Raw genomic sequence first — 18,109 nt, forward strand, 5'->3', positions numbered from 1 at the left:
GGTGAGGTATAAACCAAACACAAAGAGTTAAATAATGCCCACCTGGAAATAAAATGTATTCCTACGTAAAATGTTACTGTAAATATGAATACATAAAAACAGGGCCTTCCCTCTGCTAATCAATGGCCTAGTTGCAATGGTCTTGATGGTGATTAGATAATGAAGCACTTAACCACACAATTTAGCCAGCCACTGATGATGCCCTCCTCCTGATTCTGGAGAAGGGCTCAGGGTTCCGGCCACGGGGCAGGAATGGAGGGGTAGTGGGGTGTGGGAGGCATCTGTCAGACGGGGACTGACATCCTTTAACACCAGTCATGGCCATCTCTCTGGCCCACTATCTACTATGTCATTAACTAGTGTCAGCACAGTGATCGTTAACATTCACCCAACTGGCAGGTGACAAGAATCAATTATGGCTTCTAGGACATCCGGCTGATATTTTAACTTGTTTTCTGAAACTTTTACTTCTATTAAGCCACGAGTAAAACACCATGTAACTAAACACAAAGATGTTGTTTCTGTGTATGTTTAAGCTCATTAGCAGCATACCCTACACATCTTCTACCTGACAAGCATTAACAATGAGTTTTTTGAAAATCATTAAAACTGTTTTAGTAAAACACTGACATCATCAGTTGCACTTAAACCTTACATTTTCACGATAAAGGAAGCTTTATCATCCACCTGTGTAGCAGGGTTGCGCTAAATTCAAAATTGAATTGAGAAAGCCTCTGAAATTCCAATTAAATTCTAGAAGTTGAATTAAATTTGTCGTAAACAGGATACAGAATTGCAATTTGAATTTGAATGAAAGGAAATAGAATTTAATTTAGTGAAATTAAATAAAATTCAAATGCCTCTCCTATTCTGTATTAGGTGTAATCTATAACAATATACACATTGTATATAAAACATAAAACGTGTCGTTATATACATGCATCYCTCATCCATATATTTATATGTACATGTTCTTATTCATTCCTTTACACTTGTATGTATAAGGTAGTTGTGAAATTGTTAGATTACTTTTTAGATATTACTGCATGGTCAGAACTAGWAGCACGAGCATTTCGCTACACTCGCATTAACATCTGCTAACCATGTGTATGTGACCAATAAAATTTGATTTGATTTGTTGAAACAATAGATTTTCAGGACAAACTCTTAAAATGAATGATTAATGAAAACAAAACCTATATGCGAATATTCAAAGTTATTATTTTTCATTAATCACAACAACCAAAAATATGGGGGAAATACTACATTTCCCAGGATCCATTACTTTAATCCTCAAGTTGGCCCTAAAGCTTTTTTAAAAACGCCAAACAAATTAAATGATTCTTTGCCATAAAATTGCTTATTCTAAGCACTAACGTTAAAAGAGTACAGTATATAAACATTGTTTCCAGAGAAAAGTGATATACTATTTGTTATCTAGTGATCTGTCAGATTCAATGAAACTCATGTTCTATGACTGAGTGGAATTTATTTGAATTGCACTGAATTAAATTCTACTTCCTGTCACTCAAATTCAAATTCTAAATCCTGTGGGGTTTGGCCAATTCAATTTGAATTTTAAATCGTCAGTTGAATGGGAGTCAATTCCAAAATTCTGAATTGAGCACAACCCTGCAGTGTAGTGTCTGTCAGGACATTGAAGCTCAGGTTAAAGCATTGCTGTGTTAATGGATGATGCATGATACATTTGGCATCTGCGTGTTTTGGCGATGAGTTACTTTATTCGAACAGCACTCCCGCTTGAAGTGTTAACACCTCAGTGGAGAGGAGTGTTGACAGTTGAGGCCCAGTGAGGAAAGTACATCATTTGATTGATTCATGRCACTTATCATGGCTGTCATACTTCTGATTTAGAACAAGTTTCAACTATGATTCATGTTGGAAATATTGATGATTCATGGCGTGGACGGGTGTTTTAACAGGTATTACAACAACACTGCAGTTTCCTGAGACTTCCTCTCCCCTGGTTAACTAATTGAGTTATGTGCTGTGTTATATTTAAGCAATAAGGCCCAAGGGTGGCCAATATATGCATAACGATGCAATGCGGAGTGCCTGAATACAGCCGTTAGCCGTGGTACTGTATATTGGCTATATAACACAAACCCCAGAGGTGCCTTATTGCTATTATAAACTGGCAACCAAAGTAATTAGAAAAGTAAAAAGTATTTTTTGGTCATACCCATGGTATACGGTCTGATATACACTACCGTTGAAAGAATTTGGATGCTCCAGATACTCAACTAGTCTAAAGAAGACCAGTTTTATTGCTTCTTTAAATCAGAACAACTGTTTTCAGCTGTGCTAACATAATTGCAAAAGGGGTTTCTCACGATCAATTAGCCTTTATAAAATTTKAACTTGGATTAGCTACCACAACGTGCCATTGGAACACAGGAGTGATGGTTGCTGATAATGGGCCTCTGAACACCTATGTAGATATTCTATTAAAAAAATCTGCCGTTTCCAGCTACAATAGTCATTTACAACATTAACAATGTCTACACTGTATTTCTGATCAATTTGATGTTATTTTAATGGACAAAAAATGTGCTTTCTTTAAAAAAACAAGGACATTTCTAAGTGACCCCAAACCTTTGAATGGTAGTATATATATATATATATATATATATATATATATATATATATATATATATATTATTCTTTATGTGCATGTTACACTGGCTTCTTCTTCTTCTGACATTACACAAAAAACAAGCAATCTATGGAAATGCAACTGCTTACGTCACCATTCAATCATTTTGAACTCTGATAGCGTGATGAGATCAACAACAAAATGACAGATTAACATGAAATCAAATTTGCCAGTCTCATTCGAGTCAACAGAAGCTCTACACCTTGGTGCAAGCTGTCATGATCATGCGTGTCGTTGTCATACTCATGGTAAAATGAACTTATCCAATTACACTTTGCCTAATCAGGCTGTTTTGGTTCCTCTCCTCTTCCAGAGGTACTCCACAGTATAAACAGTTCACTTACGCCACACAGAAAGAGGCCAATCAGTGGAATTATTGTTTTGCTGCTCCAATTTGCCAGCTCCCAGTTCTACACTGATTGGAATGAAAATGTGCTATTGTGTGCACGGTCCCTTCATGAACTTAAAGTGAAAATAGCGCAATGTGAATCATCTGTGAGAGGCATAAATGTATATACTGACAAAGGATTGTCATTCTTTTTTGGGATAGATAAAACAAGAATGTGTGTGAGGGTTAATTGTTCTATAGGCTATATCTCTAATATATATTCGTTGGAAAGGCTGGACATAACAATAATAGTCATATTTTGACATTGTCAATCTTCTAAATAACAGCCCACACAACAAACGGATAACTCACTATTACACACACAGAATTGAGAAGTGGATTGTGAGGAAGAAGCTGTACCTCTAGGTTGAGGATCAGCTGATCCACCACCCCTTCAGTGATCTACCAACAGGCTTTACTGAACACTACATTCCAAAGTCATCTACTTTCATTTCCTCTAATTTCACATTTACACCACACCAGGCCCATTCAGGCCTTTTAGTAACTGGGCTACTATCTATGCATGAGGAGAAAGAGGGAAGAAGAAGAAAAAACGGAGGAGGTAAATCTCCACAATTAGGCCTTTAACGACTGGGTCTGGGTAGGCCTCTGTGAAGARGGCACTTATGAGACTGCGGCGCCACACAAAGCCACAAGGAAGACAGTAAAAAAAAAAGAAGAGGGGGGGGGGAAGAGAGCCTGGTTTCAGGAGTCAAGTCCATCTTCCAATTAACATTTTACTGCTTTGTTTCAAATACGGTATGTTTTGAAGAGACCATTAGCAGGTGTTCCTTTATTGACAGAACAAAGGGCTTTATCTTTTAAGGGCCCGAGTGGCACAACAATGCTCTGACCAGAGGATGGCCGTAAGGAGTGGAGTCTGGGGAAGCCTTGCCTCAGCAAAGTCATGGGATAGGACTCTTACGTTAGACCACCAGTGAGAGCACCAGTAGCAGCACCAATGGGAGCACCAGTGGGAGCACCAGTGGGAACACCAGTGGGAGCACCAGTAGCAGCACCAGTGGGAGCTAGGGACTAGGGAAACAGAGCAACAGTGCCTATCTCTCTAACATGCACTGCCTTCTCTTTTGTTAGCATGTCTCAATAGATTGACTTTGCCTTTTACAGCATCTGCAATGTAGAATTCCATTCCCATAGTAAATATAATACAATTCACAGAAAAGAAATTACAAATAGGTACTGAACAAGGTCTGTTACGTCTCTAGTTCAAATCATTTGGCACAATAATGGGCTCATTGATTGTTTTTGGTTTTACAGCTTGTTCCTCCTCTGGGGTGCTGACATGTGAGCTTTCAGTGAACCAGGGTGACAACTGTTTCAAGAGGCCATATATTTTCAGTTCGTAGAAGTGAAACACTTGAAAACATGCAGCTAGTTTAAAGGGGCTGATGTCATTACTTTTCTGTCAAGTACAAAGACAAGGAGAGACAGGAGAAACATGTCACAAGTAAATACTGATCAAACTGACTCCTCTAGGCCTCCCTGAGTGGCGCAGCGGTCTAAGGCACTGCATCACAGTGCTAGAGGCATCACTACAGACCAGGGTTCGATCCCTGGCTGTTTCACAATCCCGGCCATGATCGGGAGTCCCATAGGGATTGGCCCAGCGTCGTCCGGGTTTGGCCGGGGGGGGCTTTATAAGTAGGCTGTCAATGTAAATAAAAATCTGACTTGCCAAGCTAAATAAAGGTTAAATAAAAAAATTATAAAGAATGTTGCTACCTGGAGAGGCTATGTGGTCAGCATAATTCAGTCAAATTACAATCATCGCTGGGGCCGAGCTCCCTGCCGCTCGTACACCAGGCAGTGTCAGAGGAAGGTCCATAGAATTGTGTTAATAATTTWTATTTTTTTGCGTTGTTTGTAACTTCTTTTTTTACTTCTTTTGTACATAATGTTGCTGCTACCGTCTCTTGTGACCGAAAATAACTTCTGGACATCAGAACAGCGATTACTCACCACGAACTGGTAGAAGCTTTTCCTTTAACGAGTCCGACGAGAAGGATATACTGCATTCCCGGGAACAGGCCCAAATCCACGTCATTTGCGTGAAGAGAAGACAGAAAAAAAGGGGGTGGAGGTCGGGCTGCCTTCTGAGAATTCGTAGGCGAGCGAGTAAAACCCCAGTGCCATCCGTTCTATTGACAAACATGCAATCATTGGAAAATAAAATAAATGACCTAAAAGCAAGACTAAACTGCCAACGGGACATTAAAAATGAATATCTTATGTTTCACCTAGTCGTGGCTGAACGACGACATGAACATCATACAGCTCACAGGTTTTACACTGTATCGGCAGGATAGAACAGCAGCCTCTGGTAAGACAAGAGGGGGCGGTCTAAGTATATTTGTAAACAACAGCTGGTGCATGATATCTATGGAAGTCTCGATGTTTTGCTCACCTGAGGTAGAGTATCTCATGATAAGCTGTAGACCACACTATCTACCGAGAGAGTTTTCATCTGAATTTTTCGTAGCTGGTTACATACCAACACAGACCGATGCAGGCACTAAGACCACACTCAATGAGCTGTATACCCCCATAAGCAAACAGGAAAATGTTAATCCAGAGGCGGTGCTCCTAGTGGCCGGGGACTTTAATGCAGGTAAACTTAAATCCGTTTATCCAAATTTCCACCAGCATGTTAAATGTACAACCAGAGGGGAAAAGAACTCTAGACCACCTTTACCCCACACACAACACYTACAAAGCTCTCCCTCGCCCTCCATTTGGCAAATCTGACCATAATTCTATCCTCCTCATCAAACYGGCAAAGCGTCAATACAAGACTAAGATCGAATCGTACTACACCGGCTCCGACGCTCGTCGGATGTGGCAGGGCTTGCAAACTATTACAGACTACAAAGGGAAGCACATCCCAACACACACATACAGATGTAGGATTCAAATTTGAGCCAGTTTGGTACAGCAGGAGAATAATCCTGCAGCAACAGGAAATGTGAATTATTATGTGGATTATAATTAATGGACATTTTTCATTCGGTCAAATCGAGTCTGAAATTTTAAAACTCAAATACACTAAAAGTTCGCATTTCTCAGCAACAAAAGAGCGATCAAATTAAGATCCTACATCTGTACACACACTACATATGCCCGCACATACATAGCAGGTGCACACATGCATACTGACTCCACACACACACTCATTCACACGTACCACATACGCTGCTGCTACTGTCTATTATCTATCCTGTTGCCTAATCACTTTACCCCTACCTACATGTATATAGCTACTTCAATTATCTCGTACCCCTGCACATCGACTTCGGTACTGGTACTTCCTGTATATAGCCACGTTACTTTAAGTCGTTATAGTTATTCACTATGTATTTATTCCTCTATTTCTATATTTTTGACACTATTTCTATATTTTTTAAATCTTTATTGTTACCTCTGCATTGTTGGAAAGGGGACCCGTAAGTAAGCATTTCACTATTAGTCTACCACGGTTGTTTAAGAAGCATGTGACAAATAACAGTTTATTGATTTGATTTGATTCACTGGCTGCTAACTTCCTGTGCATGTTTTCACATGCGAGAGGGGGAAGAGCAGATCTAAAGCGCTTGCATTCCTGGCTCCGCTTTTAAGATGTTCTATACAAATCTAATACCGCAATTCTCCTGGTATTCAAAGCAGTAAAACTACTTTATGAGTTTGTCAGGAAAAGCCCATTATGGCCATCTTCCCTGCATCAAAACACTGGCAATGTAGACAGGATTATTTATGTTGAGCTCTTTTTATATATATCATGAAGGAAAAAAACGTTGATAGCAGACTTACATGTAGGACTCATCTCACTTGTTTTGGGTTATTTAGTTTCTCAACGGATTGAAAAAATGGAAAATACATCTGTATCTAAAAATAAATGTTTAAAGACATCAGAAATTGTATGTTTGTATATCTAAAAGGACATCCTCATGTTTCCGGCAAGATACCATATTTCCGAATTGATTGTAAAGAAATGACAGTGTTTCATCCTATGAATATCAGTCGGCTACCTCAAGGTATCTCCCATTCCAATATAATCTCAAGCCAATTGCAGTACTTCCAAACAAACCAATGTATCAAATGTGTATCCTTTCAGCAATATTTTTGTCACTGAAAATAGGTGCCAAWGTGAAGAGCTGACATCTGACTGGGAAGATAACCTCTCAGTCTAGTTGGATATTTATGCAGTTGAAGAATGAATGTACAAGGGAGGCTCCAGTTTTCATTAACTCTGATAGACAATAATGGTGTTCATTCCCTTTTCATTTAAGTCCCCTCTGTCCTTTTTTTTAAGCCAGTGGGTCCGAGAGCGCCTTGATTGAAAGGAACCATCATATGCACATCACTGTTGTCCCACATCATTCAGAGAACAAACCTTTTTAGATTCTTAACTACCATAGCGGTGCTGATTGCACAGGCACCAGCAATTTCCTAACCAACCGCAACCTGAACAATGATGTGTTCGGCTTTCAGACCCTCCAGCCTTTCAAAGGTGAATCATTTTACAGTTTGGAAAGGGATCACCATAGCAACTCCTCTTTGAGGGGTTTAGAATCACCGTCCAATAATTCTATGATCATCGGGCCCAGCCATTCCCAATGGTTCTTTTCACAGCAGACAGGGAAGGGGGGCAGGAGGAGGAAGCAGAAAAATTCTACAGTCTATTTCAGGCAATTCATCCGCCAGCCCCATTAGAATTCAAAATATTTCGACCTTCAATCACCAAGCATGTTATCTGGAGCTGCTGTGATCTCCAGTCAAGATGGGTAGACGTTTTAGTCTAATCACCCACGATGAGTGGAGGCTGACAAAAACTCTTCATTCTGCCAGAATCCAAATGCTCATTTAAACGGTGAGACAGTATATATCAACACAGGCCACAAACACGCTGGAGGAGGATTCATGGTCTCCACCGGTAAATAGAGCAAAATGCCGTGGATCCGCTGTGTCTCTAGGAAATCACATCACTCTGTAAGACAGCAGATGATATAATTGCAGGAGCACACACACACACACACAACAGCACATAGGCTGCATTTCTAAAAAATAAATGATTGCGCTCTTACAGAACATAAATAGGAAGTAACTTATCCCATCGTTTCTTTGCTCTGCCGACTAAATGCAACTATGGAAATGCTGTAATAATTGAATATACATACATAGAATACTTGGAAATGGGGCTGGGGTCATTTCAGATACTATTTCTCTGAATACTGGAAATAGTTTGGAGTATGTTGTAATGACTAGTGAGTACAAATCACACCGTGTTCAAACTGCTCAACAAAGCAGTGACACATACAAAACATGAGTTTAGACTAGTTCAACATGAAGTGCCTCTCTAGTAACGGAAACAAAGGTAAAACACAACGATTTGTGCATTTCGTGGCTATCCAACTGAACAATAATATCTGTGAATGCAGTGTGACTAGCTACAAGCATTTCACTACGCAACAAGCATTTCGCTACACCTGCAATAACATCTGCTAAATATGTCTTTGTGACCAACACATTTTGATTTGATTTACTAGGACGCTACAGAGTACTGCCAATTCATTGTGCTTTCATCACAGTCGTTTCCTTTCCATCACAAACAGTATTTTACAATGTTACCAGTGGATGATTCTGTCAGTCATATTTTTACCCAGGGGACACAGACACTAGAAGTGCCTGAAGGTCAGAAGTGGGGAACAGGGTGAGTTGTCATCACCAGAGGTTCCTGTCTGCAACTTCTCTGTGAGTCACATGATCACCCTCCACACCAACACCAGAGGGGCCTCCACACAGGAAGGCCAGCATTCAGTCTCATTCCCAGACTCCCTTTGACGTAATTTGGCAGATAAATCAATGCAATAGGTAAATACTACCAGTATCTGGGTTGTTGACTGGCAATTTCTTAAGTTCACATGTTCAAGTTCAACGTTTTTATTTATCAAATTACAGACAGCAAGCACTCCCTGAAATACTTGATATTACTGTTAAAGATTCAATACTCTCTCAATATGTCCACATGTAAGATATAGTATAGTAATGCTTTGCTCTGCCTTTTTCCGCTGGTTTAAGAAGAATCTTGGTTAAACGTAGTAGTATGCAGGTGCTCAAGGCATTCGAGTGAGAAGAGCGGGAGACAAGAAAAACTGCTGTTTTCCAATTGATTGACCACATCCAGTCTTTGTGGATGAATGTACTACATTGTCTGCTACTTCTTTGGCTACGCACATTGAGCAATTAATACACATGGATGAGAACGACTCACAACTATGTACAGTATCAGGCTATGGCGACAGATTCATACGCATAAGATTTCTGATACTGCCTTTGGCCTGCTCATGCAGCTACTAGGGGCTAGTCTGTGAGCATCCTGTTTCTTCAATAAATAGTTGGAGATCAAACCAGTGTGAATTAGGCCATGTGAGGAAGCATATGGTTGCTGGTGAGGGACACAGAACAGTCGAGCTAGAACGTGTCCGTGTCTGAGGAAGGAAACAACGGTGTTCCAGTCACTGTAGAGGCACTGGGAGCACATACCCTTCAAACCATTCCCTTATGAAATATGGGAAACTAAGGCATTCAATAGAATCAGCTTTCAGGATGCCAAAATGCCCCTTAATAGTTTTTGGAAGGTTACGTTAAAAGCAAATTCACTGTTTATACAATTTTTTTTTTAAACRATAGGGGTTGAAAAATGTTCATAACATGCACACTACTGGGAGAATTGAGCAACTTGGTCTGACTTGACTTCAAAGTTCCAACGCCAGGCTGAAAAGCCTGTTTGACAACTGTCTGGCTTCAATAAGGCTCCAGCTGAGGTATGTAAAGTCGGAGAATGCACTGTTTAGAATATAATCATGCACTTCATCAATATGCCAACAAGTTAATGATACAAATATACATAAACAAGAGAGTGTTGTTTGACTATAAAACAAATCATAATAGGAACCTATCGCCCTTGACAATAATTMAATTGAAATGCGGAGGGAAAAGTAGTGTCTAGTGTCATTCAAGGAAAATGAATGAAACAATAGCATATAGGCCTACATTTACAAAGGGTTTCCATAATGGTAATTGGGAATAAATCGAAAGTAAAAMGGTTCAGTTTTACAGCTGATCTAGTGTACAGTATGGCTGAGGTTTCACAAACCTCCACCTCATTGGATCAGAATCAGGTCAACCAGTCCTCCAGTTTGGCACAGGCACAGGCACATGCACTAACAAGCACTTCACTGACACTCAGCTAGTGCTCTGCTCTGTAAGATGTTTGGAGAAACACGTTTCTAATTTTCAGACAAACATACTGTTCCAGACAAGAAAAAGTGTGCTCACCCCAACCGTATAATCAAGCAATATAAAAGAAGTGCCTGGAATATTGCAGCCTGTACTGTAATTGCAAAACAAAACCAGCAATGTTTTATGGTTAACTTGTGGAACATACCGCTTAGTCTCTAAGGAGTCCACAGAGGGAAAACAATGGTATGTCAAAACAGATAGTCGTAAAGTCCCAGTAAAAGCATCCACATAATTTCATCCCTATTTAGAAAGACTGTTTTCTACACACAGAAACAACAGAACTGGTTTTGGTTTGAGGATCTGCTTCCTTCTTTGTGTCAATAAAAAAGCAAGCACATACAGTGTCTAGTGAAAGCCTACACATCCCTGGCAAAGCTTTCACATTTTGCTGCCTTAAAATGAAATYAACATTTATTTTTTAAATTGGGGAGTTTCCGAGCGATCTGCATAACCTACTCCACACTTTCAAAGTGAAAGAAAAATGATAAAAATGGTCCAAATGAATACAAATAAAAAAACGAAGTCTTGATCGTGCATGTCCTCACACCCCAGAGGTACTACTTGGTGGAAGCGCTTTTGGCAGCCATTACAGTTCTGAATCATTTTGAATACGATTTTTCCAACTTCTCAACACCTCTTGGAAAGCCATTCTGGTATGTGTTTTGCATTCACATGTGTGTACTTGTCCTGCTGAAAAATATAACTCCATCCCAGGGTTAGGTATTCAGAAGACAGAGGCAGGGTTTCCTCTAACTTTTTACTGAGGCTTTCATTTTTATTTTGATCCTGACAAACTCCCCAGTCCCTTGTCAATGACAAGCATACTCATAACATGATGCTGCCAACACAATACTTAAATACAGAGGATCAACATTGCATTCACTCCACATTACTGGCCTGTATGGCAAAGTGAAAAGAAGCCGGTGTTAAAAAATCTATTCCAAACCATCCATTATATTTGCAACAAGCCCATTAAGTAATACTGCAAAACAACGAAAGGTTTGGTTAAAATCCAATACAACACAACAGAGTGAAACCCTCTGTATTTCCAAGTATTGTGGTTGCAGCATCATGTTATGGATATGTTTGTCACTGGCAGGGACTGGGGAGTTTGTCAAGATCAAAGAACATATAAAAGGATCAAAGCCCAGGTAAAAAGTTAGAGGAAAACCTGCCTCAGTCTTGTGAAAACTCAAGGACAATTACARACATTTTAATGGCAAAGACACACCAGAATGGCTTTCCAATAGGTGTTGAGTGTTCCTGAGTGGTCCAGTCTCAGTTCTGGCTTACATTTGTTTGAAATCTGAGAAAATGTTTGAATATTGCTGTCCATCAATGATTATCGACCAAATTGACTGAGCTTGAAAAACTTTGACAAAAACAGTGCATGGGCCTATATGTTGCTACGCAAGCTCCTCAGCTCGGCAACAAAAACAATAACAATGGTGGTGGGGTGGTCAGTGGCGCTGTTACCCCCTACTGCGGATTCCATCTCTGAGGCAGCAAAATGTGAAGACTGTGCAAGGTGTGTGTAGACTTTCACTAGCGGCTGTACGTAAGCACATATCATTTGACGCAAAACCGAATAATAACATCTTGGAAATACATTTCAATGCATCCATAAGTACAATGTCAAAACAAAATCATTCAGGTAGATATAAATATAAGCCTCTAAACAGTGTTTAGAAACAATATTAACATGGTTGCTTCTCCCTGAGGCCACTGCAGACAGAAGACAGTATCACAGGAAACATACTGTACCTGTATCTTTAGTCAGAATAGAAAGGGAGAGGGAGAGGGGGATACCTAGTCAGTTGTACAACTGAATGCCTTCAACTGAAATGTGTKTTCCTTCCTTAATCGACATCCACGTCTTCGGCGCCCGGGGACACATTTATCTAGTGATGTCACGTCTATATAGTACATGTTATACCTGTTAAAAACAGTACAACCTCACTAGAACAGGGATTTCCCAGAGAGAGTCCACAAAAGTAATGGTTACCTCCGTAGGCAAATCTCATCTAACATGACTTTGTCCTAGTGAGTAAATCATTGCTATAGCTTAGTTACAGTGGGTGGTCCTCAATTGCATCACCAAAAGCAGACAACCTCCTCTCAGACCAGTGGTCTAAGGGAACTATATCCTTCCATACACAACACACCCTTTCATGAAAGTAATTTAGTGTAAACTGGCGCAGCCTCCACTTGATACTGTACAGTATATTTCAATGATTTGTTATAATAGCTAGGAAAGGAGGCTGCATTGTGATGTGTTTCTGTATATTTGAAGAGAATATAACCTAATGCCTTCTTCATACCTTCTTAATCACAGGAGAAATAGTAACCATWTAGAAAGCAAATGGCAGCGGGATATCCGTTCCACGGCTGTGAAGAAATATGAAAATGTCACAAGCTACACATTTGAGATATTCATCAGAGTCCTGAGGTAGTTCACGACGTACAGTCTGTCACACAAAGTCAGTTGAAAGGCTATTGGAAAATGGCCTCGGATCTGAAATGACACACTTATACTGTCCACCAAGAAATCCCTTGCAGAGATGACCTGGGAACAATATGAGAAAATGGTCTGTATTTTAACCCTGTCCATTTGACTGCTCTCTGCCTGCCACAGCCTAGTCACTAATCAGAGCTCTTTTCATATAATGGCAAAGTCAATAGCTGCATACAATCAGTAAACAAATTCAGCAATTTTTATTATAGCCTCCATCCACATTTATGTAGCAGCAATTTAAATTATTCTAGCGTGTAACACTTTAATTATGTAAGACAAAGACGATGTTGAAGGCACAAAAGAACTTCAGGCGTTGACCTAGACAAGTGAGAAGTATTTTGTGGGGGTTCTTTTGCGAATGCACTCASATCTGTGTATTTACTGAGAATACAAAAGGCTGTTAGTGGGCATGATAAACCGAAAGCAACAATGCTGAATTGTACTTGTATTACAGAATGGCCTTTCAGCTTTCACTGAACAGCGCCAACTAACCCTAAAAAGCCATTTATCTGCACAAAAATGAGGGAAAACTCAGCAATGTTTCAATATATTTAGTGTGATGTAGGCTGGTATTGCATTGATTTCGCATCATCTATAGGATATTTCATATAAAACACAGAAAAAAAATATTAAAGGCCCAGTGCAATCAYAAATGTGATTTTACTGTGTTTTATATACACTGGAGTAAACAAAACATTAAGAACACCTCTTTCCATTACATACTGTAGATTGACCAGGTGAATTGAGGTGAGCTATGATCCCTTATTGATATCCCTTGTTAAATCCACTTCAATCAGTGTAGAGGACGGGGAGGAGACAGGTCAAAGAAGGATTTTTAAGCCTTGAGACAATGAGACATGGATTGGGTATGTGTGCCATTCAGAGGGTGAATGGGCAAGACAAAAGATTTAAGTGCCTTTGAACGGGGTATGCCAGGCGCACCGGTTTGTGTCTAGAACTGCACCACTGCTGGGTTTTTCACGCTCAACAGTTGTTTCTAATGTTTGGTATAGTCAGTGTATATTTCCACACTGAGGTTGGAATAATAGTGTGAAAATGTGAAAATTATGATAATTTTTGGTGTAAGAGCTGTTTGAAAAGACCACCTGAAATTTCAGTCTGTTTTGGCCTGCCTGAGGCGTATCCTACGTACCTGGTTTGAGGAGTTAGCGAGGTAACTTTGGTCAACTCTGAGTTKAACTTGGGATAACCAGTCATACGAAAGTGTCTCACCTTTTAGCCAGGTAAATTTCAATGGCAATGAATCCTTCAGAACTAACCTGCACCGTGGCAGGCTAACTCACAGCTAACTCCCCTTACCCTAGATGAAATGACTGAGCCGCGAGTTGAGGACCAATGAAATCAGATTCCCTCCCTCTTGCAAAGATTGCATCATCATCCCCTTCATCTGAGGAAGACGACTGATTAAATATTTTATTAATCAAATAATTTTTTGGTGTGTTAGAAAATAGTAAAATGGTAAAATACCCATCACATTATTTAGTAATGACAGAATGCATTTGAAACAAAAAAACGTTTGTATGACTTAATAACATTATTTTATCGATAGGAGTGTGATGAAAGTTGCTCATGCATTGATAAGCACATCAAAGATGGCATTAACCATAAGTAATAAAATAAAGATGGCATTTCTAAAAGCCTATTTCACACCACAGCCAGCTGAATTTGCAATATACATTTTCCTTCCTTTTGATTTTGGCACAAGTGAAAATGTGGCCCATGGATTGACGGTTTCAACATTGTCTGAATGAAGAGTTCGGTGTTCGAACAGCGACATGCACACACAGCTACAAGCCTCCCAGAGTTAGCGGCAGGCGGACAAGCAATATCCACCATCGTAGTACGTACTGTAGTTCGGATGAATCCTGAGCTGGAATGTGATGCTAACTGAAGCTGGTTCGCTWTAGAAAATGTTTGCTTCGCAGGATACCCCTCTGGTGACATCTCCAGGCGGTAAATTAGTTAATCGACCAATAAGAAATAGAGTTCCAAACCTCTCTGCCAATAACAGCTAGTTTTTKTTTTACAAWCCTAGCAAAATTATTGCTTAAGAAATTGCTGTTTGCTAAGAAGCTATTTTTGTTTCTTTTTGACCATTTTAATTGAAAACAATCACAGTAAGTTATTTAATTGTTACCCAGATATGAGCCGTGTGGCTCAGTTGGTAGAGCATGGCGCTTGCAACGCCAGGGTTGTGGGTTCATTCCCCACGGGGGGACCAGGATGAATATTTATGAACTTTCCAATTTGTAAGTCGCTCTGGATAAGAGCGTCTGCTAAATGACTTAAAATGTAAAATGTAAAATGTAAATTTGATATTGAGATGAAAACGGCTGCATTGGACCTTTAATCTTACTGTATTTTTGGGATATAGGCTACTTACCGTTCTTGTGCTCAACCATAATCAATTGTAACATTTCGGGATCAAGTTACAATAATCTGTGGTCACAGGACGCCACTAAAGACATCCCTCTGAGTCAAGTTTTATTTCCCAACCTCAGAGTATGCTACCGATTGTGTGCAGTGAGTCTACCAAACCAGACACGGCTCCTTCCATTCCCTTTTCTCTGATTCCAAATCAGGGAAAAACTCTGGATAGGAATGTGAGTTTTGAGTCTGGCTTCACCTGCACTATCCCTGAATTTTGTGTTTATCTTGGAACCCAGCAGACAGAACCATATAGGCCTCAGTAGAAAAGCTCTGTCAACTGCTTTCAACAACATACTACAGGGAGGTATGAAGTACATTTTCAGTAATTGTTCTTTAACCAGATGAAAAGCGGGTCATTTTACAGAYTGATATGCAGTGTGCTATAGTCTGACAGGTGGGACTCACGTGTCATGTGGAAGATGCCATCGCAGGCACTGATGTGGGAGAGGAAGGCGTTGCCCAGGCCCTGGCCAGCATGAGCTCCCTTCACCAGTCCTGCTATGTCCACCACATTCAGGAAGGCCGGCACCTTACTGCAGAACAGGCAGTGGGGTTAAGGCAGTGGAAAGGAAACAGGGGTTATATAAGTCAGCTAATGTCTAACATAACATAATACAGAGACAAGCCCACAGTTTGTGAATCAGTCTTTCTTACGTTTTTGGATATGGATCAACAGTACCAGGGTAGATTATTGGTGGTCAAACAGTTTCTAAGATTTCTATGAAAAATACACAACATACATAACAATAAAAATAAAAGTTTTTTTTAATTCTCTGGCTACTGGGTATTAGCTATCTATCAGAATAAGTGGTAGCKCTTGAGCCTCATGTCTCTATCAGCCTTCCCTGGATAAATGAGAATAAAACCCAGCAGAAGCCTGTACACTAAGACTGTTTCTACACCTCGCGATTATACTTCTACTACAACAACAGAGGTCGGTAGTGGTGCCATACCTTGATTTCATCATCAGGCACCTATACCCTGGAATGTATGGTTTGAGACACAAGAGCTATGACTAAGGGGTGATGGTGTTTATGTCATACTGCTCATGGAAAAGTCGTAGCAGAGTCATAATGAAACGTTTCACATTGCTCAGCGCTGAACATGTTATATTGCACTACCGTCAACCCCAGAGACAGCGAGACATTGGTTCACTGCTGTGATTTATGAGTCTCTCACATTAAACCAATAGGCTGGTCTAACCTCGCTCATTATGACATACGATAGGCAGCCACTGACACATAAATGCCATGGCCTCTTACTTAAAAAAAAAKAAATAACACGAAAAACTGCAGTTATCATTATATGTAGAGTAAAGGACTGGCAACTTAATGTCAACGACATTTCTGTATCTTCTCATGTCACTGAGGTGTATACTTGCGGTGGCCTATACATATTTGGCAGAGATCCCAAGTCTGAAGTGTGAATAATACGTGAACAGTGAGACCCCATACCTGACGGGCTTGTGGAATTGGCACAGGAAATCGTAGCGTTCATCTGGAATGGGCACTCTGCTTTCATTTGGGTCAATGGTGCAGAAGGGGAAATTCTCAGCTGCAGCTTGACTCTTTGTCAGTACGTTGAAAAAGGTTGACTTCCTAGAAATAAAAACGGCACAGAGGTCAACGCATCCCAGAAACTGTTGGTGGATCCTGATGGGTTGAGAGTATGATGTTGGTTTATTCAAAGACCTAAGCAAAGCCTGCGAGGCCGAAAGACCATTTCATTCTCCACTATGAGAAAGAAGTCAATCTAATATATTGAACGTTTGATCTTCAGAATCATAAACGGCCTGATTGTGAAACACTAAGCCCAATTACAAGGTCAGATAATCCCATAATAGATCAATTGTGCTTGGAATCCAGGGGAAAATTACGTTCCTGACAGATCTGAGCTGTTGATCGGGTACAMCCAAACATAGCCCCATGTCGTGCTCACTGAGCGATTTCTGTTCCACAGCACAAGCACCTCAAGAGTGCTTCAGGTTGCACTGACTACTCAATGAATGCAAGTGTAATAATGGCAAGGCAGTTAAATATAATCCTGGACGTTTCTATCTTTATCCCCTCACCTGGTGCGCTCCACATTTCAAGGATTGGTTGGTTTAGACTCCAAAACCTACAGGACTGGAATTGCTCGGATATTGCTGTGATACAGCATGGATTCATCTTATAATCGCAGGATTGTTCCGTTATCATATATTTCAAGGATGTTTTAGATCACCCTCAGAAAAATACAATATGCTTTAGATTTACATTTGTTATTCTGCCTACAGTGGTGGACAAAAACATGTCACTTCAATCAGCTCTCATGTTGCTATTCATCAGCCTGTCACAGTGCATGAGGCCAGGTCAACAGCAGTGGGGGCTATGCAGGGTGGGGAGCAGGGTGAGGACAGTGATCATGTTGAAGCAACACGCCTGCTATTATTTCATACGGGAGAAATGATCTCCAAAGAACACTCATGCTACCATCCTGATCCCTGTACAGTGGAAATGACAGGAAATAMCAGAACACCATAGTGTGAGAGCTGTTGCTGCTTGGTAGGCTTTTGGATTATACACCATGGTATCATTTGTTGTATGTCTTTATCTGAGTAGGATCTTATAATTCCCATGTATCAATCCAAAGCATTTTGTGTCTGTTTGTTCTAATCTTTTACGTTTGAGAGTGAGTCAATATTATGATTTATTGAAGGACATTAGGCAAATTAAATTACTGGTGCAGCGTTTGCGACCTTTAGCTTCACYTGTACAGTGAA

At 40.2% G+C, this 18,109-nt stretch overlaps 1 protein-coding gene across 1 annotated transcript in view; it reads right to left on the reverse strand.

The window, feature by feature from the left end:
* LOC111972802 (obg-like ATPase 1) overlaps nucleotides 1–18,109 on the reverse strand; it is a 39,790-nt gene that overhangs the window by 21,084 nt on the left and 597 nt on the right. The window contains exons 3-4 of the mRNA XM_023999889.2: nucleotides 16,803–16,946; nucleotides 15,754–15,881 (exon numbers count right to left, since the gene is read on the reverse strand). Of these exons, the coding sequence (XP_023855657.1) occupies nucleotides 15,754–15,881; nucleotides 16,803–16,946 (272 nt within the window). The remainder of the gene's footprint in view (nucleotides 1–15,753; nucleotides 15,882–16,802; nucleotides 16,947–18,109) is intronic.

The sequence above is a fragment of the Salvelinus sp. IW2-2015 genome, linkage group LG2 (genome assembly GCF_002910315.2).
Source record: "Salvelinus sp. IW2-2015 linkage group LG2, ASM291031v2, whole genome shotgun sequence".
Lineage (NCBI taxonomy): Eukaryota > Metazoa > Chordata > Actinopteri > Salmoniformes > Salmonidae > Salvelinus > Salvelinus sp. IW2-2015.